At 40.5% G+C, this 25,496-nt stretch overlaps 1 protein-coding gene across 2 annotated transcripts in view; it reads left to right on the top strand.

The window, feature by feature from the left end:
- ankrd50 (ankyrin repeat domain 50) overlaps positions 1-25,496 on the top strand; it is a 50,674-nt gene that overhangs the window by 14,118 nt on the left and 11,060 nt on the right. For both annotated transcript variants that reach the window (XM_046030090.1, XM_046030089.1), the window contains exons 2-3: positions 698-1,833; positions 15,227-15,459. In XM_046030090.1, the coding sequence (XP_045886046.1) occupies positions 1,328-1,833; positions 15,227-15,459 (739 nt within the window). In that variant the 5' untranslated portion in view covers positions 698-1,327. The remainder of the gene's footprint in view (positions 1-697; positions 1,834-15,226; positions 15,460-25,496) is intronic.

The raw sequence follows: 25,496 nt of genomic DNA, 5'->3' as shown, positions 1-25,496 counted from the left end.
GGGCTAAATAAAACGGTGGTTAAACTGTAGTTAGCCAAAAAGCAACACAAATCGAGAGATTCTTAAATGTCATGCCCTTTCCTTCTAAAGATCCATCATCATGGCAATTAACAGCATTTCCTAATCACCGACTATCATGTACTCCGGATTAAACTCTTTCTGTCACCTTAAAAGCCATTACACCCTTTTGAGGTGGGGTTACCTTCCACCTCCACCCATGTAAACGACCCCTGTAAGTGCAGGAAAGGGGGTCCTCTCGATTGGACCGCCCCCCCTCCCCCCAGTTCAGGACGGATGTGGACTGTTTGGGATTTAAAGCCACATAGGAAGGAAGGGGGGATCAGTGGATAGAAACTGGACGAACCTCTGCCAAACATTATGTTGCAGGGCAAGCAGGCGATGATGTGGGTTGTGGAGGATACAAGCACCGAAAACCAACATATCCACCTTTTGTGGCTGCAGGAATAGCTTAACCCTTCTTTGTAGGTTGGAAAATATCTGTAACAACAATGTGCATAAAGCCAATAAATATACTGATTTCTGTTCATTCTGTTTATTAATCCATTTTGTAATTTATCAACTTAAGTCTAACAAACAACTTTTTTGGTAAGATGGTTAATTGTGCATCAGCATAAATCATAAAGTTGTCTTTGATATGTGTCCTAATTTAGCCTTAATTTCTGTGTCTGCTTTCCAGGGGAAGAGCCAGGTTTAGTATGTTATTGGAGAAATTGACTGGGCACTGGCAGTCTCTTCCATGTTAATGTAATGGAAACGCGCTTTGGTCACCCCCGGTAGCATCTGAAATGCATCAGCGGAAATATATCAGCAACTCCCATGGCTAATTGTATCAAGCGGTGTTTTGAGTTTGCCAGTGGATGCACTCAAGAGCCGGGTGCCCTGTCATGCCCAGCGCCATGCTAAAGCAACACACTCATAATAACAAGGAGCACTCAGTTCAACCAGTGGGAAAGCTGTGGAAAAAGTTGGTGGAAAATCTATGGTTTGAGCCTCAGTTTTGATTTATTTTTTTTATTTTGACCTAGATATTCTGTAACTCACCATAGCTCTGCCGCTTTCCCTGCCTTCTGCAGCAGCTCTGCTTCCTTCACTTATTTTGCTCAAGTTGCAGTCACTCTGGCATCTTCTTAACATCAACACCAAGGACATCCAGACTGCAACCTTCTTTCTGAGAGTCACTTTTTCAACCGACAAAATGTATGTTCGAGTTTACTGCAGACATTTGTTGGAGGTGAAAATGTGAGGGGTAGAATGAAGGGACCCCTATGAAGAGGAGGAATAGGTGGAACAGCTGCACTATATCAAAATGGCCCAAACCAGTTTGCTGCAGGGGAAGCGCTTTTACTGCCGGGAGTGGGTCTTCCATAAGATCCAGCATTGCCTCCAGGAGAAAACCAACAACCTCAGTGGAGTGACGAGCACTCCCAGTAAGCAGCCACCACTGACACCCGGCGGGTGTGCGTCCAACCCCGGCACCCTGACAGCAGGATCTGCAAAGTCAGGTAGCTCCTGGGGGGTATTGCTGGTGGGGGGGCCAGGTAGTGGGAAAACTGCAGTGTGCACAGAGCTGTTATGGCCCACATCGACCCAGGGAACACACCGGGGTCTCCACCAGCAGAGTCTGGCTTTCCACTTCTGCCGGGCGGACGACTCGGACACGCTGTGCGTCGGCGGGTTCATCCGAGGTCTGGTGGCTCAGATCTGCCACAGTGGGCGGGTGCCGGGATATGAGGAGAAGGTGCGTGACCCAGCTGTGCAGAGCACTTTGCAGCCTGGAGAGTGTGAGAGGAACCCAACAGAGGCTTTCAAGAGGTGAGGAAGAACACCCGCACACACACAACTACACCCCTCTTCCTTTTTTCTTACTCTTACTGTCACCTACAGCCAGATGAGTTATTTATTCGCACACCTTCAGACAGATGAAGAATTAATCCAATCCACGTTATTGCTATTGAGTAGTTGGATCGATGGAGAATTAATTGACAACAATTTTGGCAGTTCATCGTTTAAGCCAGTTAACAAGCAAAACTGCCCAAAAATTGTTTCCCAAATGTGAAGATTTGCTGCTTTTCTCAGTTTTATAAAGAATTAAACTTAATATCTTTGAGTTTTGGACAAAATAAGCATTTTGCAGATGCTACCATGACCAATTTTTACTATTCACACGACATTTTATTTACTGAATGATAAATTGAAAAAATATTTAACTAGTAGTCTCTTGATAAAAACAACAGATTGTTGCAAACCTGCTTGAAATCCCTTGCAGTATAAATTTTTTAGGAATGACAACCTCATTCTTTGCTTTCCATGACACATGCCTGTTGTAAGGTATTATTTGTAGCATCTAAAATAAACAACATTCTAATTGATCCTACTACTCCCCTCTTGTGGTTCCAGGTAGTGTTTGAAATCTAGGAATTTGGTTTGCCTAGAAATTTAAAATGTGAGGCCAAAGCCTCCCCTCCCCCTCCCATCCCTCTCCACCCCCTGACCCTGATGCACCCTTCCCCCTTTTCTTCTGACTGCTCACACTCATTGCATAGCTCCGCCTCGGCAGCCTCTACACTTATTTGATGTCATGGTTTTGTTGGTTTTCCCCCCTGGTGTGGCATGCTGGGTGGGACTGTCCCTTCTTGGCTTCTGATTCAAGAAAGGTCAGATATTTTTAAGTTGCAGCCGAGCTCAGGTGGCTGGAGACTGATGAGGAAGGAGCTCTGAACTGCGACTGACTCACTGACCTGAGTGACTGCACTGCAAAAAGATGAAGTGCACATGTGAAACTGAAGTACAGCAGGTTTGTGGACTTCCACCACGCCCGGGCATGTAACGCGATCAAGATGGACTGTTATTGTAGGCAGAGGCTTTAAAAGGAGCTGCGCGTGAGCATGTGGGTTACTTGCACGACTTGTCTACACAGTATAGGTCAGGCAGTCTATGCAGCACAGACTGGAATGCAGCATTGAACACACACACTCACACTTCTTGTCTGGCCATCTGGTGATGCTTATTGCACCATCTCAACATCACACACAGAGGGGGACAAGTAGGTCAAACGTTCAGCAAGGTAAATAATTTTTTTTAAACTATCACCAGTCAACAGCTTAACCCACACTTCTTTTTTTTTAACATGCTCATTCCCAAGGAAGTGAGCACTCCTCTTGTCATCTGCTCGTAATCATGCAAGCTCTACCGATGACTCTGACTTCAGTTTGACCCTCTCAGATAAAAGGCAGGTTATCGTAGAGACATAAACAGACACTGAACCCAGCAGGAGCGGACTTCTCACATCAGCTCTGCTCTTTGTCTCGCTGGATGTCGAGGGCCTTTTACAGACAGTCACATTTGCTCAGCCTTGCCTCATGAAGCAAAAATTTTGTAGCACTTGAAACCTCAGGCCCTAAATCTGTGGACAACAAAGACATTAGTGCTTATTGCCACTGCCTGTGTGTGTGTTGTTTGTGAGCCAAATAAGCACTTCGGTGAATGCGTTATCACCCATCTCAGGTGTAAAACTGTCCCAGGCACTGTTGTATACAAATAATCTGAACAGCTCCCCTGCCGTTCTAGATTCTATCTGGCTTCATAAGCCAAGCTTGTTGGCTGCATCTGGCAGTGACATAAAAAAATTTAAATCAGAGGGAAGAATGAAGGGGCTTAAAACTTTATTGTTAGTCATCCAAGAAAGGTTAAATCAAGGGCAACTGGACTTGGTTGAAGATACTTGGAGATGTTTCTCCTCTCATCCAAGCGGCTTCATCAGTTTTAACTGATGGGCAGATCGTCTCAGCTATTTAACCTTTAATGTTAGTCAACAGTATGACCACTAATTTACATCAGGGATACAAATTCACAGGTGGGTGCATACCTCTGTTTGATTGCACAGATTCCGGCCTGTACTTTACTCAATAAAAGTTATACAAATTTAATTTAGTTAAGGGTCTTGCTTAACACGGGTTTAGCTAGGGAATGAATGCAAATTCTTTAGCCTAGTCAAAGACAAACAAGTCTGTTTGTTGATAGTAATCATCAGTCTTGTGTTAATACATTGAAAGTGGTTCAGACACTGGTTTACATCCCCTCTGTGCAACTTGATTATTCCTGTTCCAATCGGCATGTCTGCAACCATAGCCAACGAGACTACGGACATTTTGAAGTTGAGTTTTGAAATTTTCTAGCAATAAACACATTTTTCCACATTTAATTGTTTGTTTTTGATCACCTCAGTCCTGTGTTGTTGTTTTTTTGTTGTGTTTTTCTCCTGAATATAGGTAAATGAAAATTCCCAAACCACTAGATTTAACTGACTTGAGTAGTTGTCAGTAGTGGACGAAGTATTTGGATGTTTTTGAGGATCTTTACTCCTTAAAATGAATGGTGTTTTCAGCATTGCAATGTTGTAGCTAGTATACAAACATAAACTGAAGTACTATTACTTTGTATAGTGTTGCATAGTTTAATCTATAGCATTGTGCTCTATATAAGAAGCTGATTGTACAATTTGTATCAAAATCTGCAAAGTAACTGAAGGCACCAGAAACTATAGCTGTGAGATAAATATAGTATATATTTAGTATATGGAGTAAAAAGGACTTTGCAGTACTGATTTATTTCTGTTGTCCAAATTAAAAATTCTAGACAAATTATATAAATAACACTGATTTCACTGAACTCTTCACATATGAAGAGTTTGTAATACAATCTGAAGATGTCATCATGGCCTTTGGGATCCTGTGATACGCATTTTTCACTATTTGTTGACATTTTATGGCTAAGAAATTAATCAGTGAAATAAAAAAAATATAGATTAATTGCTAATGATAATAATAATATTGATTTCACCCAGTCTTACGAGAATGCATTTCTTTTATGTACTGAAAGTAATGTGATGCATTAGCAAGGCAGATGCCTGCCAGCAAAAGGTCATGAGCCACAGTTCTCCAGATAAAAGGCAGTTTCACCTTTCAGTTTGCCTTTCGTCTACCAGTACAAGCTTATGTCTTGTTCAGACAATACATTTGATGCTTATGGTACATTCATTGCCATTAGTACTAACTGATGTGTTTGACACTTGGGTTGTAGTGTATAATCAAGATTTTTATTTCTAGAGAGAGCCAAAACACATTCATCCAATCAGTCTTTGTCTTAGCTCTATCAAAGGCCATTGTCATGTTTTGACTGGAGTCCTCCAGTTTGAATGAATTTGTGACTTTCAAACAACCAGTCAGCATCCTGCCATTCAACATTGCACACGTTCTCCCTCCAGGACAAAAGAGCTGGCTTCAAATAGGTGGAGTTAACCGAGTCGTGTGGGTCTGACTAAAGGCAACCTTTTTTTGCTGATGCTGCCTTTTACGTTAGGTGTGACCTTATGTGGATCTGTTGTCGGGCTGTTCTCCAATGAGCATGAATTGGGTTTCTGTTTCTTTCTAGGGCAAAGACTTCAGAAATGATGAATGGCCGTGGCTTAAATTTGTGAACAGGACTTGAAGTTTCTTGGCAGTGTTTTATTCCCACAGCGTGTCCGTGGAAGAAATCGATGCTGTAGTTCAGATATTTTTATACATGATGGTTAAAAATGTTGATTTTCTGGCAGCTACATCAAACATTTCTTTGGAAAACGTGACCTGTTGCTTTGTTCCAAAAGACTGTTGATAATTCAGATAAGTAGGGACATTAATCAAAACAGAGGCATGCTTAGGTCTAAATTGGTAGCCTCCAGTGAACATTAATATTTTTGGCTTTTTTAAGTTGTCATTTTACAAGACAGTATGGTATTACTGGGTTACAGCAAACATTTTGACAAGTGAATTCCAGTTATTGAGTCTTGTAGGAAATTGTGAGGTACAAAGCCAGACATGTAAATAAATATGAAGATGTTTGGAAAGATGTCTTGACATCTTATGATTGGTTACCCAAACAAGTGAAACCCTCATTTAATGGTTACCTAAATGAGAGAAACTGTCAAATAATGTGAAATTAGTGGGAGAACAGTAATTTCACCAATGTGTCTCTTGCCTCTCTTTGTGTGATTTTGAACACAGTTTAAATTGGGGCACAATTCACTTTTGACTAAAACCAATCAAGACATTTCTTATTGAATTGGCAAGGGTGCTTTGTGGTTTTTTTTTTGATCACTTTTTGACTGTTGCACATTGGGCGGCCCAGCTCATTGGGGTTAAGGGACGCTAAATGAAAGCAGCCCCGTGCTTTCATGTGGTGCACGACTGTGGAAAACTCTCTGCAGATTAGGGCTACATTTTAGAAACAAAAAAAGGCTCCCAGTGTGACGCATCAACTCCAGTTGAGCAGATGAGGAGAAAAAGCAGCACTGGTGCGGCTGCAATGATGACTCAGCAATCTGAGGCCAGCCTCTGTCTACACACCAACGGCGGACGGTGTATGTGTTCATGCGAGGTTTGTTTGTGTGTGTGCGGATATACCTATGTGCTTTTGTGGGTAACTCTTTCATATTATTGTCATTCCACTCAATAAATAAGATCATATATGTGCTCAAGCTTGTATTATAGCTCATAGATACAGAGTTGATACAAGTTTAGACTCCTTCATAAAGGTGAATGGGGGGCTGTAACTTGATTTTATAACTTTCTGAATGATCATTTAGTCTATAAGAAATGAGAACATTGCGAGAATTATCCAACATATGTAACATATGCATCCCAAGGTTAAGACTTTAAAATGCTTATCTGGTCTGACTAATAGTCCACAACCAGAACAAGTGAATGTTTGGCATTTTTGCTTGATAAATTATTTACTAGCCCCTGAAAACCTTGTTTTGAAATCTGAACTATTTACACTTAATATTAGTCACTCAATTAGCAACTATTTAAGCTAAAGTTTTTGAAATAATCTTTAAGGATTTCTTATGAAAGGTTTTACACCTAAGAAAACAGCTAATCTGCTTCATTAGGACTGTGTGCTAAACTCTGATTGGTGGATGTAAATATGTGACATCACCTTCCATCCAATGAGAAAAGCAAGGACAAAAACAGAAATGTAGAAATTGCTCCCATGAAATATCCAAACTGTTCTAACCTTTTTGCGTATGTTGGATTGCTCATAGTAAGAAGCTGATTAATCAAATATTTAAGATTGTTTTTGGAAGATCTACTAGTTGTTATATGTTCATCTCATCTGCGCCAGACTAGCAGCTCACACTGCTGCCTTTTGTTACCAGAAATCTGAACTGAGGTAAAGATGGCTGGCAGCGGACACCTTGCAGGTTTACCTGTCCAAATCCATGTAAACTGTGTATATTCATGTCTTTTTGTGCAGACAGTTTCCATGTGTGAGGATAGCAGGAGGAGTGTAGAGTATTTTGGAGGCAAACTGTGGCAGGAGTGTCGGCGGAGAGAAGAGGGAGGGGGTTGAAAAGGATGAAATTTCAGATTCCTTTGACAGTATTGGATAGCTGGCCAGGAATGCACACCTCGTCTGGGTTGAGAAGAGCTTGGAGTTTTGGAATAGTTATCTGAGGTATGTGTGCTGGCCAGGAACGAAGTGTGCAGTTTGTTGACACTTTTGCAAATCATTAATAGGCTGCATTTAGGGGTAAGCAAGTTTGACTGATGATTGAAGAGGCTGGATTTGAATGTTTTGATCAGAAGGTCTATTTTGAGTATTTGAAGTTTTAACAAACTACTAACAAAAAAGATAAGGTGACTCAAAATGGCAACACTCCCAGATGCAGCCCCTACCGTCAGAAAAACATTGTGATCACTGTGTGACCAGTCCCATGACAGAGTGTTTATAATCACAGACATCATGAGACTTCTTCTTAAAGATCATCAGATACCAACTTAAGTTTGTCATTTGAAAGGGCATTAGTAAGGGTCGATTATAGGGAACCATTTTGGGCTTGTTTTTAAAAGAACCAGTTGTTTTTGTGTGTGTAAGGCACCCAGATCTGGCTCTTACATGCTCCTTACTTCCCCCTGACCAAGCAGTCTCCAGGACATTGTTTGTCAGACAGCTGGAAGCATTTGTCTGCTTGGGATCCAGCACAGAATTGATTGTGCAAATCCATTAAGCCTAGATCAAATTCTCGCATTGTCTGGCATGTTTTAAGAACGGCAGAAACAAGCACTTTTTAAATACTTACAGGACCATTCAGAAGTGATTGGAGTGTTTTGCTGCTGTGTTGCATCATTATATGAGGTGACAGTTTGTGGGAAACACCTGCTTTGACATCACTAACTGAGGTGTGGCCTGAAGTGAACCATGCTTGAGAGTTTTAGCTTTTAGAGAGTGAGACTGGGTATTTTTTATGAAATAGGTTCCAATATGATACTTGAGTTTCTGTACCAATAGCAGATTATACATTTAAAAGCATTTAGGCCTATGTGACAGAGTGAGCCAGACTTATCAAATGCATCAGTTTTTAATGTTTCCCTTACACAAGCATCCATACAAGAACTTTATAGATGATTAAAATGGCAATAAATTAGTCAATGTAAATCAGTTATATTTTCAAAGAAAAAGAATCAATGTACAAAATTTCATAGCAATCCATTCTGTAGTTGTTGTAGTCTGACTGACTGTCAGACTGCGAGACGGAGACAGACATTGCCATCCCTACAGGCAAGCCGCTAGTGGGGCTAAAATCAGACAGAATAAAATGTTCAATGAGAAATTCATCAGAAATGGAGCTTCACAAATTCCAAACTGCTACCGGCGCTAATAACCCAACCGTACCCGTGTAGCAAAGAACTCACTGAGATATGAAATGTGTACAGAGTAGCTTCATGTCAGGGGAGATGTGGATAAATTGTGCACTTAATAGAAAAATGTCAGCATGGTTTAAAGCTCAATTGTGTTGAGACACAATGTAGTTGTGTAGCTTAATGAGGATTTCTTTTTAAAAATGTTGCCCAATTCTTCAGTCTGTCGTTTTGAACAAATTATTAAAATGGCCATTGCTGTATTTCTGAAAAATAACTAATTTACTGCTGCAACGTTCCATCATCACAGGGTTATCTGTCTAATGAAATGCTCTCAGCACAAATGAATGTAAATATGGAACCACAGCTTACATAACAGCAGTTCAGTTCCAGTGTAACCACTCTGCATCAAACTCTCGATTCATTAAAAGCTTTTTAAAAAAACAAGCTTTATTCAATGCACACCCTTTGTGCAGAAACTGTAAGGAAGCTCAGATTTGGAGTTTATGTCCAGTGAGATAAAACTGGAGTATGATGATAACAGATTGAGGAGGAAACAAGAGCATATGGCCGATGTAACAGGAAGAATACAGTTAAAGTGTCTGAGCCTGGCTTTTCAGAACATTTGCTCCCAACACTAGTCCCTCTTATTGTCCTCATCAGCGCAATTACTTTGAACAAGATAATTGCAGTAACATTATACAGAATGAAGGAATCGCATGAGAAAGTGAGAGTAGAATCTGCAAGATAGTTGTCTCTTTCACTTTAGATATGCCGGTGCATGAGTCAGCTGTTGTCTTGGAGCTCTGTAGTACTAAGCTCTCCTGACTTTGCAAAGACGCTGAGCAGGCTTCCTCCAAATTGACTCGATACTAAATGAAGAGATGCAGGTTCTTCTAATGAAACAGCCTATCTGGTTTTCTACAGAGCTTTGTTGAAGTTGAGAGCTCGACTCAGCAGTTAATCATGATTATTTTAGTCAATGTTGAGGTCATGAGTATTTAACACGATTACTCACTTGGGTAACATCATGCATTTAATTAATTTTTTTAAATGTAAATCTTAAATTAAAAAAAAACATTATGCATTATAGGGTGGGGCAATCGTCATATCGTCTGATCATGGCTATTTGAGATCACAGATTGGCGATCTGATTGCCAGGGGGTGGTGTTACGTCGCAGCAAGTCGGTGAAGTGTCAGCAGGGAAGAAACAGGCTTATTAGTTTTAAGGGAAACCACCGCAAACATCTGTAAATACACCGTGCAGTGTTTCCCACAGAATTACCATGCAACTGTGGCGCCGTGCACGCACGGCGGGGGGAAGGAGGGTGCAATCGATAGCAGCTATGTACAGTGTGTCAACCTCCACAACCCAGCTGTATTCTAACATAAATATATCCGTCTCCGACATTGACAGCGTTGTGTTAAGAAAATAGATAGACAGATTAACTTCAGTGCATTCGTTTTTCTATAAACACACGGCTCGTTTCAAGGTGTTTGTGTGTGAGAGAGAGAGAGAGAGAGAGCGCCAGCAATCGGAGGCGCTGAGTGAATCTATGCGGTGCACGCAGCTCCACAATGAATTATGATTTTACTCACATTAAATATATGGCGGTCAGCGTTATATTGTAGCGTGTGTGTCGCCACAAATAAATCATTGAATGGGAAACACTGCTGTGTGGTGCAGATTCTAGAGACTGTTTATGTCATCTTAGTTCTGATAGTGAGTTAGTTAAAAATTGCCTAAATATCGGCGCATGGGAAACCAATTGCTGATCACCCGTTCAATCATGGATAAGCAATCCAATAGCCAATCGGAACAAACCCAATGCATTATCCCCAAAATCGCCCATGAAATAAGAAATAGTAATCCGGCATTATTAACGTTAAACAGCATATAAGAGGATGAAAGCAACGCAGTGTTTCCCTTGGCTGACTGCTTACAGGGGTGGATGAGCCACCAAGGGGGAGCTGTGTGTGTGTGTGTTTGAGCTGAAGAGAGACAGGTCAACTGCTTGAGTAGAGGACAACTCCTTACTTAATACTTAGAGATAAAATTCAGCCATGGTGTCCTGTGAGAAGATGCCCTTACTTAAACCAGCAGTGAGTAAGAAAAGTATAAATAATATGTAATTTGTTAAGCTATGACTAGAGGAAAAGTCCGCTAGGCTAATTCATGCAGTGTAAAATGCTGTAGGCTTAAGTTATAGCAGTCATAACCCCCCCCCGCCCCGCCCGTCATGGCTTGAGCCGAACTAAACATGCCACAGCCTGGCTAAGAGTGACTTTGGGCAATTAGGGAGTGGGGAGAGGCACCTCTGTAAAGGGAAGGGCTGTGCTGGATTTATAAGAGAAGATAAAATGAGAGCATCATTGCGAAACGGAATGCGGCACAATGATTGTTTTGTCTTAAATATCTTGTTTTCATAATCGTAATCCAAATAGAAAATAAAATTTGATTAATTGCACAGCCCTGATCCAGACCTTCTGTTTTCTGGAACTTTTGCTGTATCCTGGTCAGTGTTTGTGTGTGAGTGTCGTGGTGTTTGGGTATGTGGCATGGATTTCAGGCTCTGCACCCGCTCTATAAAATGAGCTGTGTAAATTTGTAAGGCGCTGGCTCGGTGCCTGGTGCTGCCCTGTCGGCCAAGACATCTTCACTAAACGTCACATTGAAAGCTTCACTTTACACATTGTGGTGGGAGAGATGGCCGCTGCAGTCATGAACACAACACGACAGATGGTGAGTGCATTAGATGCATTTCACATCCCCCTTCTTCCCCTTTTTTTTTTCTCATCTTAAATAGCACTTGGCATCAACTTGGGCATATGTTGAGGACTTGAGCAAGAATAGTTGGTACAAACATCCAAGACCGTGGTGTGTGGGCTGAATTACTTTACATTTTTCTGGCTCAGGTATGCTGCAGGTTTGTCTGGCAAACTAAATCGACATTTCCTGAGCTTATTGTCTCCATCTCCAGTGTCCTGTGGAGTTTTCTTTTTCTACAGTCCTTGTCTTTTGACTCTTTGACAGCCTGAAAGTAGCTGAATTGTGAGGGAAGAATGTCTCTTTGTTTTGCCCACTTGCTGTCACTGTGAATTTGATTGTCTCAGTAGACAACGTGGCCTCAGACACAACCATTCACACACAGTCACCCCTGTGGATGGACATTACTTTTGGCAAGGCTCCCAGATGGTGCTGCACATTCTCTGTGGGGCAGCCATCAGACAGAGCGATTGACTAACATCAGGGCAGAGCATGAAGTTTGGAGGTCCTTTGCAAGGGTTTCTTTCTTGTCAAGGGTTTAAACTGATTGAAAAATGTTTTGAATACAAGTTGAAATTTGTAGCTTTGTTAAAACAGGTTTAACTGTCCAGTGTTTACCTGAGAGGAAGCTGTATTTTGAATGATTTCATTGCGCTGAAATCGATTAATAGGAGTTGACACAACAATCTACCTTTTTAATTCCAGCTTGTGATTTATGTGATTTGTTGCTTTTCTAAATAAAAAGTGTATATTAACAATAATACTAATAATATGTATTTGTATAGCATTGTTCATATAATGAATGCAGTTCGAAATGCTTCTAAACAATAAAATGCACTAAATCGAAGACATTGCCTCAGGCTTTGGGAACTTGTGATAAGTTTTTGCTATTTTCAGACAGCTGTATACAATAATCAGTTAAGTGTTGTGTTCCTGCAAGACTTATGACAACTTTTTTTTACTTTGATATATTGTACATTGTTAACATACCATTTAATACATAACAGCAGTATCATACTTGCCAGATATTCCATGACTTCATTTTGGGATATTTAGTCAAACATAAAAACTGTGTCAATACTCACTGTAAAAAATGGCCATGTCTGTATGTCCCAGCACTTTGGATTGAAAGCACATAGACCTTCGCCCCAACTATTTCTGTTCCCATGTGCTTAAGGATAATGAACTTGGGCTAAAATGGTAGATGCTTAAAAGCGAATGGCTTTGGAGCCACAGGCTTAGTGACAGGCTGTTGAGCATCCAGAGGAAGTCTCATTAAAACAGTATTTTAGTGTTTTATGACAAAGCTTAGAACCAATGTCAGTTCCATTAAGGAAGAGTGGTAGTTGAAGAGTGCCATCATCCGGAAGGTGACCGATTTTATCTGCCCAACAGCTACCCATAAAAAAAAGCTTCAGAAGCCTTGAAGCCGTCTGTACTCTTGAATCAAGTTTTTATGTCGATTAATTGATTTGTTCAACCCCTTTTGGCATGTTTAATTAACCTAGACCCAGATTAAAATGTCACTAATATGAAATCATCAGATCCTTTATCGCAGCCAGTCGAGCTGGAAGTAATTTTAAGTCTTGGGAAATGACATTTTCCCAAATGTACGTCTTATGGCTGGCTTCAGACTGTTGGTGGCAGTCACAGTGGAGCAGTGGGCTTGCCAGCACTAACATACAGATGGCTGGCAAATTATAGGAAAAATCAACATGAAGTGTTTCAAGATGGAGTCAAGCCACTACAAGCCTTCAGAACAACTTCAGTGGCCTTGCCAAGTCTGGAAGATTGGAAGAAAGTGCAAGATATTCTCTAATTTATGTATACAACCTTTATTACTGCTGTACAGAGTACAGCAGATAAAAAGAAAATCAAAGACACAACAAAAGGACATGTAGCAGCAGTGATAGTTGAACGTTTTTATCATTTAGATGGTGATTTCATGGTGGAGACCACTGTATTACACGTTTGTCCAAAATCTTCCAAAGGTATTCAACTTTGTTGAGAGCTGGCAACTGTAAAGGCCATAGTATTTTATTCACATCATTTTAAAACACACCAAACCATTCAGTGAGCTGTGGTGCACAGAAGCATCTGCATGTGATATGTTTCTCCACTCTTTTTTTCAAGTTTTTCCTTTAATTTGTCCCTGTCTGGACCTCCACAGAACAAAATATGCATTTGTTGGCTATCTCGCTTCAGTGAGAGTTAATATGTAAAGTTACACATTAGCGCTGGAGCGACTAGATTCCATGTCTGGCTTGCAGTTTGGCGTTGATAAAAGGTTAATGTAGCATTAAAACTGTTTTGCACTCAGCTGAGTAATGATGTGATACTTGATACAAAATGCTATACATCATGTTTGCTTTAGCACTTGATGAGTGTTCATATTCAAACATCAATATTTATGTTACAGGGAGATTTGTTGAGGTTTGACTTGAGTCTTCGATGTTTAGTTTTCGCGACAGTCGCTGAACATGTCTTTGATATAATCTTAAGGCTGAACATTTAGCTCTCAGGCAAAGTTTTTTTGTCAAACAAAAAGGCACGTTGAATTATAAATGACTGTCTTCTCTGGGTATTTCTGTGCAATTTGGTTTGGATGGAGACGCGTATTTAAACGCCTACACTCTCTACCAGTTGAGACTGATGAACTGAGAATAGTACACCTCAAGAAAATCACTCTCTTGTTCACCATGACTGTGGTTGTTGTAGTGGCTGTGTTGCATCTTAGATTGTAAATTATTACAGTGAAATATCATCAGGAAGAAGTACTGAATCTACATTCTTTATACAGTGTAACCCCAGTTTTAGGGTATAGCAGGAAAAACCAACAAAGAAAAATTTGAAAAATAATTCTTTTGCCATTTATTTTGAAAAATCTAAACATTCAACAGTGGCTCATTGTCCATATTCTAACTGTAAAGGTGAAGGCACTCAAATAGTGTTAATATGAAAAAACACAAATGTCAGTAATGCTCCATGCTAAGACTCAGATCTGTTGATAATTACAGAACAACTGTAGCTTGTGCTCATTTACACAGGGTAGAGACAACAGACTGACTAAAATAGACACAGAAGCTCAAGCACTTTGACCATTTAGTGGCGCATCATGGTCACATATCTGCTACAATAAACACTCCTATTGCATTAGTTGCTACTTTGGCACGGCCCAAATCTGCAGTGCGAGGCTGCCTGAACGCTGTGGGGAGAAGGACACACCATCCAGTCTGTTTTTGTATTGTTCCGCTATTTGACAGATTCGGACAATGACGCCGTAAATTAAAATTAAACTGGAATGATCCTATACAGTGGATCAATATGGCATTTTTCCATTGCCTGTACCAGCTCAACTCGACTCGCTTTTGGCCCACAGCCCTCCGTTTTCCATTGCACATAGTACCCCCTAAATGTAGCTGGTTGTCATTGCAACGGCACATGAAACTGCCTCATGTTCAACGCGACACACACCCGGTAAATGCAGTAATACGGACAGACTAGTGCTTTCCCTCAAGGAAGAAGATTATTATTTGCCAATTATTCTGTACTTTGCCTGCAGTAAAGTTTTACTGGAGAAAAATGTTTTTCTGTCCATATGGGAATTATCTCAACCAGTGAGATTATATTCTGCCTTCAGACAAGTGCTGTCTCTCAGAAATGTTTGTATATAACAAAAACTAAAATCACAACACAATCAAAAAGATGAAAACTTGATAACATTTCGCTCTCTTTCTTTCTCTTATCCTTCTTTCCTCAGATGTGTCCTCTTGCCTCTCCTGAGTATTAAGCCGCCTCAGCAGTCTCTCTTCCTGCTGGTGGACTCCATCGATGAAGGCTGTCAGCTGGGTGAAGGGGAGCAGAGATCCTCTCCTGGTTCCCCCCGGACAATCGCCGAACTCCTGGCCAGTCATCACGAGTTCCTGCCTCCCTGGCTGCTACTCATCTGCTCTGCACGACGACAGAATAAGGCCATTACTAAACTCTTCACAGGTAAACAGTCCAGCACTTAGGTCACATAGGTCATTATTTCAGCTGCCATGTTTAGCATTTTTTTTAAATCAATACATCATTGTCAAAATAAATATCTTAATCACAACTAAACCAAGCTGATGTGAAGAGACAGTTTCATAGATGAGGTAGTATTTTCACCTGTCAGTACTGCTCCATGCTTGTTTCCACTGAATGGCGACGGTTTTGCTATGTTAATGTGAGACATTTCACCTGACAATGCGGTTACAATCAAAGCCTGCGGCCGTTCCTTTCCTGCCATGGCTGTTCAAATAGTACAGGCGCAAAAGACTTTCTAACATCACAACATGCACAAAGAGATTAGGGTCATCAATGCAGACCTCTATAAGAGCTGCAGTGCTTTCTTGCTGTCCTATGACACTCTACCATACCAGCAGCTATTATCTCCTTGTCGGGCCAGCAGCCTTCTCTGTGGTGATGAGCTGGCATAACATTAATCAAGAACATGACTGTGTGGGAGGAAGTCTCCTCCGCAGACTCGCATTGCTGCGTGTACCCTCTCTACCTTTCCAAAACCACTGAATGTGGGAGCTTCTCCTGCCCTCGGCTTAAACCATTACATAATATCCCAGCAGTCGAAGCAATCATACTCCCCACTCAGGACATGCGTGAAGTCAGGTTCAAGGCTGAAAGAGCTTCACATTTCCCCCTACTTTAACTATATATATCTCTCTTACCTATGCATTACCCTACAATCATAAGTTGCTGCCTTAAAACATATAAAATCAAACAAAACATTATGCAACACAATATACAGTATCTCACATTATATATTTTCATGTGACAACACTGAAGAAATGGCTTTGCTGCATTGTAAAGTAATGAGTGTACAGGTTGTATAACAGTGTAAATTGTAAATATCAAATAGCCATTAATGTCTAAACCACTGGCAACAAAAGTTGAGTACATCCCTACATTCATTGATTCATAGTTGGATGTTAAATACTTAAACCCATCTATGGATGTGAATTCTTACATCTTAGCATTATATTTAGCTTAATTAGAGTGAATGCATCTCTAAAGAAGTCATTGTCAGTCTGTTCAAACTACATTGGTCCAGTTAAGTGTAAAGAGCCACATGGATTGAAGAGGTCACCAGCAGGATTTTTCAGACTCAAGTTCTCTTAAAATGGGTGTCATTTGTGTATTGAGTGGGTATAATTTCATGATGCAGTTCAGTGTCACCATTACCAGAGCACCTGCCTCTCATTAGAAGGATTGTCATGTGTTTACACCTTAACTCGGCAATGTAGTTTTAAAGTAGGTTGTAAATGATTGGGTGCAGTGTTGGGGATTAAGTGAAATCTTAAGTGTAGGTGTTGGACTGGTATAAGTGTAGTTTAGATGAGTGTAGATCTGATCAGTGTTGACAGTGGCAGCAAGTGTGTGTGTGTGTGTGGGGGGGGGGGTCGTCGAGTTTTAGGACACCAGAAATAACTTGGAGTCTTTTGTGGGTGCCATGCATTTAATTCAACAAACCAACTGTGATGCAAGCTCCCCACTTCATAATCGCAAGGACAAGCCCACCCACACTTTCCTCTGACATCAAAGCTTCTACGTAGGTGCCTGTGGTAGATTAGATTCTGGATTGGTGTCAGTGTAGTATAAAGCATCCTCACAACATTTTCCAAAACTTTGAGCCCACAGACAACACAGATGGAGAAAAAGTTTTGATTTGATTTAATTTCAGCAGCAATTTGCAAAAAAAAATTTCTGGTTTATCCAAGTGTGTGCGCACGCGTGTGTGTGCACATGCACTGTCTGCTGTGTCTGGCCCGACCATATAGGTAAATCGCCAGATTTCATTTGCAGTTGCATATAAAAATGACAGTGGAGTCACCAGAGGAATATATAGCTGTATATATGCCACAGATGTAAATGCTAATGAAAATTGTTATCTATAACTTACTTCAGTATACTTCTGGGAGTTCTGTGATTGCCTATTTGCCCCTTCTCCTCTTATGTTGCTAGCTGATGAGCTGTCTGTTCTTTTTGTTTTTGATATGGTTTGAGGGGAATTTCATCTTGGAACAATCTGATAAACAGCAGTTATCTTCTTTCTTTCTTTCTCTTGGACTGGCTCTCATCTCTTTCCCTTTTTACTGCCTCTTTGATGATGGCCAAGCTTTTGTCAAGCTCTTATTCCGATTGCCTAGCATTTGGTTTTAAAAAATTAGTTGCCGTTTGAACAGAAGAACAGAGCCAGACTCTCACATCAGATATGATGCACCCATTTGAAAGGAGTGAAGGACATATGTGAAGTTGTTTTTCCTTTTTCTTTGAATTGCCTGTGTAGCTGTGTTTATGTGAACATGTTGTTCTAGGTTTAATGCTTTCATTATTTGAGCTTTTCACTGGATTCTATTGAGTTTACGCATTGAGACGCTCCTACAGACCGACAATAAGCCTTGGCCTTTCTCCTTTGCTGATGCTTTTGCAGCGTCTTTGTTTTGTCTAGATTCAGTCTTCCGCTTACAGTTCAACACTGGAAATTCTTTTGCTAGGTTGGCTTTTTTTCCCCTCACACATAGACATGCACACAAACACATTCACCCACTTACCTTGTCCGCCATTAGCTTGTGCGCCTTATTATGAAAAAAGCAGTGTGAATACTTCTTATTCATGCAGCACAAGACCTAAAATAGACCAAAGGACTTCAGAGTATCAAATTGAGGCCAAGTGTCCCCTAAAAATACCCTCCATATTGTTTACAAGTCAGAGATGGCAGTGACCTGCCAAAATACTCCACTTTCATTCTCTGTGCAAAGCCAGCTCCTATTATATGTGAGCGGCCTATTTGGTCTGGGATGGAGGTTGTGTCGGTTTCCCAGTATATTCTGGTCTGTGGTGAATATACTTTGTGGGTGTGTGAATATAGTGTTGATAAAGTTTGAGGAATGACCTTTAACCAGAAGGGCATTTTGCAGAAACGTTGCAGGACTAGACATCTGCTCTGATGGTTTTAAGATTCCTGAAAGAATTTAGGAATCCTTGAAAGAATCCTTTTTAAGAGAGAAACAGAAGAGTTTCAGTTGTCTTTGATTTGTGGTTAATTCACTTGAGTCTGACGCATACTATCTGCATCAGCTGGAATGTTTTTGGTTTTTTTTTCTAATAGAGATGGCTTTCCCACAGGAGCAAAACCCTGAATTCCTCTTTCCTTGCTCAACTGTTATTCCTTGTGTCTGTCTGAGTGGAATGTGCTTTGGGAAGTTTTCAACACCTCTGAGACCGAGCAGGAAGAAGGAGGCATTCTGACATCTGCAGCAGAATGCCTTGCTTGCATCCGCTCGGTGAATGCCTCAGAAACAAAGACTGTTCTGTCCCTCTGAATGACTTATATGATCACTCAGTTTTGATTATGCCTCAGTCTTCATGTATTAGCTTTGAAATGTACTAAAAATGCAGTCTTTAAATGTAAATAAGTTTATCTGTAGCAGTGCTGCTTCTGTATGTCCCAACAAGTGACAGCCGACCTATAGAGAGAAGCTTGTTTTGCTGTGCATAGCCCCCCCCCCCTCTGTGTGCTACTGTAAGGCCATGGTAGGGGTAGCAGAGTGGAAACACTTAGACAGCGATTTTGGTTGGAAGCGGGGTAAAATCTGTGTCAATTTGACAAGGCCTCCGGCAGAAGGGAGAGCAGGGGAAAGGGTAAAGAGGGGGAGGGGTTAATATGGGAGACGGGGTTGGGAGTTTAAATAAAAACAGCCTCTTAGACATGTTTTGTTTTCAAAAGCTCATACCTCAATCTCATCATTTTCTTACTTGTACAAGACTGATAAAGGTGATGATGATAATTGGCACTTAAATTGTGCTGACTCAGACATGGCTTGTATAACATTTAATGTTCCAAATTAATAAATTATAAAAGAGACATTTTATCTGTATTGGGGTTTTGAAGACTTTTTTTTTTTTTTGCATTGTTTTTCAAAAATGGTCTCATTAAAATAATTACAGACTCATTTTAATCATAATCCCCTCATAGCGTTTGATCCAGCCTAGTATGTGATCGTTTTATCGTGTGGAGGCATCACTGAACTGTAATGGCTACCATCTGCCCAATATTGTTTATGGTGCATGCTTGTCAAAGTCACTTTTTCTCAAGTAGTATGCATGTGAAGGTGCTTTCCTAGGGGCACAAGAAAGTGTGTCTAAAAAGTGCTAGGAGTTTCAGCATATATTCATGAAAAATTCTTGATAATTGATATTAACTATTAGCAGAAGCATATGTCTATTCCCTGTGCTTCAGTAAGTACATTTACCATTATCTTTTACCAGCCCCTTTAAATGATGCTTGTTTCCAGAGCAGCTTTAAATAAGTACAGAGGTTGTAACATTCTTTTTTACATTGGGATATCCAGCTAAAAAGTCAAGTAAGGTCTCAACCGTTGACAAAATTGGGAATAATGATCCCCCCTGCCACGTTCAACCTACATACACAAAATTGTTTGGGGACATGTATCGTATCCTATTAAGCCACACAAAAAAGCCTCAAAGACCCATAGCCCAAACTCAACAGGAAGTCTGCCATTTTGAATAGAATGTGCAAATGTAACCAATTTTTCTTTTACAGGGTGTGTACTTTAACGAACTTAATTAATTATTTAATTAATCCGATCGACTTCAAATTTTTGCTGTGCATTCTAATCCCACTAAATAAAAAAAAGTTGTAAAAATTGTAGAAACGGTGAGTTTTCGTCCACGGGCGTGGGCGTGGCGTTGAAAATCAATGATTCGCCACAAAACAGGAAGTTGTTATAACTTCAGTGTACATGCTCACATCTGTACCAAATTTGACATGTTTAATAAGACTGACCCTGAACACATCTACAGGCCAACATTCACCCATAGTTCACTCATAGCGGCACCTTCTGGCAACAAGAAGTGACCTTCAACAAAGCAGCCCCCACAGCATGTTTCACCTACATATACGAAATTTCTGTGGTACATGTATCATGTCCAGACGTACCAAAAAGCCTCTTGGAGTGATGCCTTAAACCCAAAAGGAAGTCCATTTTGAATTTTATGGTAATTTTTGGATGATTTACACACTTTAACGAACTTTTTCTAGAGAATTAGCGGAACCGACTTTAGATTTTCGCTGTCTAGTCTAATCCCACTGACGATTAAAAGTTGTACAAACGGTGAGTTTTCGTGAAACGATGTGCCCGTGGCGAGGCTTCCAAAACCGATGATTCGCCATGAAAGAGGAAGTAGTTGTTAAAATAACCTAAATTCTGACAGGGGAAGATATGCCCCCAAAATAATTACATATATTTAAAAAAAAAAAAAAACTTTTGTTAGATTGATCACTCATAGTTAGCTAAATAAGTACTTCAAAAACAGGAGATAATGGACTTGATAATGATAATGATCAAATCTGGCTATTGTAGCAGCTGTAAAGAGGTAAAATGCGCGTGTTAAGATCTGAGATAATCAGAGTGAGCATTGCCACTCAAATCTCTCCTCTCGTGTGGAAGCATGTTGTGATTAATCCACGAATACAGTAGGAGGTAGATGACAAAGATACAGCCCAGTTAAAAGGAAACACAAAACAAAACCTCATGCAAGCTGTTCTTAGGATTTTGAGAGAAAAGCCAACATGAGCGAGGGATGAGGAAGGATGGAGAAGGCATGGATTTGTCAACTGCAGTGCCAGTAGTTATAATAATATAGTATCAGCGTGCTACTGGAGCCGTGAAAGATAATAGCTCCCCTTAAACAACCACATTCTTTCTCTGCAGTGTTACAGCGACTTAAATTAGATTGATTTCCGCTATCATAAAATACATTTTTATATTCATTATTTTCCCAATTTTACTCTTAGTTCTTCCAAGTGGTCACAGGGGGCACTTGGCAGGAGTTGGGATTTTACCAGCAAGAAACCTGGAAAATAGCCATACACAAAACCACACATAAAAACCCCTCTTAGTTATGAATCACAGCTGTAATTAAGATGGTTAGATTCCTGGCTTGGTCTGAGGAATGTTACAGGAGAGTGTGGCCACTTAGAAAAAAAAAAACTGTCATCCATTGAGGTATTTTGATGGGGGGGTTACTCATTTCCTTCCTAAGATGACACATTTGTTCATGTTCTTAGCTTTTTCACCTAAAAGTAATCAGCAGGAATTCTTTCATCCCCCGCAGTATATAGATACGCTATTACAAATTCCATAGATACTGTATAAAAAACCTACACTTGAAATGTTGTGACACTGTGGTGGGTCTGTGTTTTTGTTTCCTGTATTTATGCCTCTTTGAGAGAGCATAGCCCACCCTGGCAAAGGACTTGAACCACATCTTCTGCCTCCACTTTGCCCGCTGTGAATGGAGCTTTCTTTACCCAACCCACCAAGAGAAAGAACTGATTTACCACCAATGATCACAAATGAAAAGAGCAGCCCTGTTTAAAGTATGCACCCTCCTCCACTTCTCTGAGCAGCCCTTTGTCCTGAGGCCTGCGAGTGAATCCGACACAGGACATAGTCGTTCCGCCGCAAAAAGGTCAACAAAACTTTTAACTTCTCCCTCTCCGCTTTTTTGTACACTTTGTATTTGGTAAAATGTGAGACTTCACTGGAGGGGCCGCGAGATCTTCTGGCCGACTGACAACACAAACACGGTCGTAAAGAGGCAAGGGTGGTTTATTTCTTCTGGGCTGTGGAATGCTCCCCGAAGAGAGACTAAGATGGCTCTGCTTACTGTCTCCCTAGTAAATTACAATTTGTGGCATCATTTAGACATTTGGATCTGTCGTTGCACAAATGCAACAGATGAATTTGAAACTTAACTATGAAATAAGTTTAAATAAGAAATATTAGATTCCAAGAATGCTTTTCATTACTGAAAAGGGAAGGGGCGCCAAGGCGCTCTTAAAGACAATTATTAAAATGTAGAGATGCGCACATCAATCGGCCGGTGACCGGAATTGGCCCAGCTTTGAGCTTGATCGGCCATGACTTGTGACTGGGGTGAATCACTCTCACATATCCAATTTTGTACCGATCAGATTTACACGTATGCTGTACCACACAATAGTTTTCATCATGTGCACAGACCCTAACGCCCATTGTCACAGCCACACACTAGAAGTTCTTCACCATGAGGGAAGAAGACCCAAATCTCACAATTTGTTATACCTGGAAATTGATGCCAAAATAAGCTGTGTTTCCCACACAGACTTTAGCAGGCTGCCCAGGTTTATTAATGGCCAGCAAAGTATATTTGGCAACCCATTTAGCACTTTGCAGAGAGAGAAAGACATTGTCTTGTATTACATTAGAAGACGTGGGCATGGCTGATATTTTCCAAGCACAGACCGGGTAAAGCAACAGTGACCACAGGTGTTTGTGACGGTCATTCTGAATCACGTTGTTGCATTAGGCTAGTTGTGTTTTTTGGGCGACTTTATAAACATAACGACATTACAAACATAGTGCTGACAAAGAAAGCCAACTGATCAGGCACATACAGGGAGAGGGATGCAGAAAGCGGCCGGACAAATGGAATGGAAGTAACAAAAATGTTTGTGTATGTTGACAATTATAGTTCTTTGAAAGAAAACCGGCAGGTCAGACTTTTTTAAAAAATCGGAACCGGCCAAGAAAAAAATTATTTGTACATATCTTCTCAAAAATCTTTGTTTAATACTTTGAAAGCCAATTCCAACACGTTTTGGCCAAGCTGCAGCCTTCACCAAAGACACTAAACCAAAGAGGACATTCGACAAATGCCTCCTGCTCCCAAACCATAATAAGCCCTCTCTGTCCTCTGTTTTCAATATTGTCTCTGTGCCTTGGTGCCTGGGTAACAAGAGCAAGGACGACATATTTAATTAGCTTACCTCTCTCTTTCTTGAAATTGGCTTACACAGACAAGCTGATTTTATGTCAGTATGAGTTGTCGTCTGTGAGGCTGCATGTTGAGTCTCACTTTGGATGAGCTAAAGACCATAATCCTCATCGAATACTATAATTTACCACCATGCAGTCTGACAGCCGGGCAAATTACAGGTCTACCGTGTCTGTATCTGTAACACCTTGGGTGCTGCACCGCAGTAACGCAATTCTGAATGGCGGATGAACCGGCTGGCCTTTTTCCTCCTGAGGTGATGCCCTTTGGTATGTGGCATGCCCATGCCAAATATTTATAGACTTGAGATTTGTTATTTTTTCAAGTCTGTAGTACAGAGCATGACTTGTCAGGTATTGCTTAAATTGAAGGGTATTTAAATTAAGTCTTTATTGAACTTTAATTGAAATAAATGCCGTGGAATTCCTGGCATGTTTGTGGTTGGTTTTGCTGCAGGGGGTAAAGGCCTCTAAAACAAAGATGGGGGATTTTTACATTATACTGCCTCTTGACCTGCATGCCAAGGATGACTTTGCAAGTACCCGATTCCACAGGAAGCTGCCACAGCTTTCCCAATGCTCAAAATGTCGTTTGGACATTTCTCTGTGAAATTTTTATAAAATGGTTCCAGACTTTCCTGGCACTGCATGTTGATAGCAGATAATGGCTTGTTTGACTCTTGTTTTCTGATAATAAAACATGACTGACATGCTAGACTTAATAGTTTCTTGTGCAGGTGAATGGGAACATATGCTGGTAGGGCTAAACGAGGTCACCCGTAGGTCAGCCAGTGTAATGATGGAAAGCAGGAATTGAGGAAATTTTATCCTGTGTGGAGCAGGGAAGTCCCAAGTGCCACGAAAATGGTCAGTTTGAATGTTCATACTATTTAAGTACTGTTGGCCCTATTTGATTAATATATTTGTGTCTTAACACTCTGTTATTTCAGTTCTCTTCTGGAATTGCGTCACTTGGATGAAATATCCAGTTATCTGTGCAGCTGCAAGAAGCTCTGTGAGATATAGTGGCAACTCTCTTAGAGTAGATATCCATTATGGGATTCAGTGAGTGAAGGCATACACATGTGACCAGGTGCACAGCCTTCTGATTCACTCTCTTGTCACCATCTTAATGAGCTCCTGTCAAAGTAATGTACAGCAAGTTTTTTTCTTTGGTTGTTTGAAGGGAAAAAAAAAACTGGTGCGTTCTACATAGAAGCTCATATGATTGATGTATTATTCTTTGTGCAGGTGGTGTGATAGTTTTATCAGAATACACCTTAAGCTGAGCCATGCTGTAAAAAACCTTTCAGACATGCAACCCTTTGACAGTTTGACATGTCGGTCTCTTGTCTGAAGAAGCACAATGGTTACATTTATGTAAAAGTCACAACACCAGTCATACTAGTGCAGTGCGACCGGGACAAAAGAGTTTTAAAAAAACCCTCTTAAGCAAATAGGTATCAAATGAGAGTCATATATTGTAAAACAGGAAGCAGGATCTGCTAACATATGATTAAAATTATGTGAACATGTCAGAATCAGAAACAGCTTTATTTCCAAGTAGTTTTTACACATACAAAGGAATTTGCTTTGGCAACGGGGTGCGTAACAATAGACACAAACCCAAATAAATATAAAAATATATAAGTATGAAATTGACAAAATATACGATATACAAGTTGTGGAAGATCAATAAGACTGTGCAATATGGAATTTGAATTATTTACATGTGCATAATAGAATCAGATATATTGTGCATTGTTGTACTCTGCGCTCACGATGGTCATTAATTAATGATTGGTTTTGCGCTCAAAGGCCAAATCATCAGCAATGCTGCCTGTGAGAACAGCAATCATATTTTTTTTAACTCACCACTCTCTTCTCTCTTTCGGTCTCCCCTGTCTGAATGAAGCAGTGAGGTACATTAGTCACCTATCAAGTAAAAGTCACCTATGTCTGAATGACTTCAGCAGACCGATGAAGCCAGCAATGTTATGTACATTACAGCTATGTTTGAAAAAGACTGTGTGTGTTCAATGTATTCCTGATTGCTCCACCCCTCACTTCAACGGTTCAGTTGCACCACAACAGGTTTGACTGGAAACTGTTTCGCATCCTGTTAAAATTCAGCAAGAGGCATGTTTG

Source organism: Micropterus dolomieu, linkage group LG19 (genome assembly GCF_021292245.1).
Source record: "Micropterus dolomieu isolate WLL.071019.BEF.003 ecotype Adirondacks linkage group LG19, ASM2129224v1, whole genome shotgun sequence".
Taxonomy (NCBI): domain Eukaryota; kingdom Metazoa; phylum Chordata; class Actinopteri; order Centrarchiformes; family Centrarchidae; genus Micropterus; species Micropterus dolomieu.
Note: the sequence above shows the minus strand (reverse complement) of the source record. Positions and strands in the feature narration are given on the sequence as shown.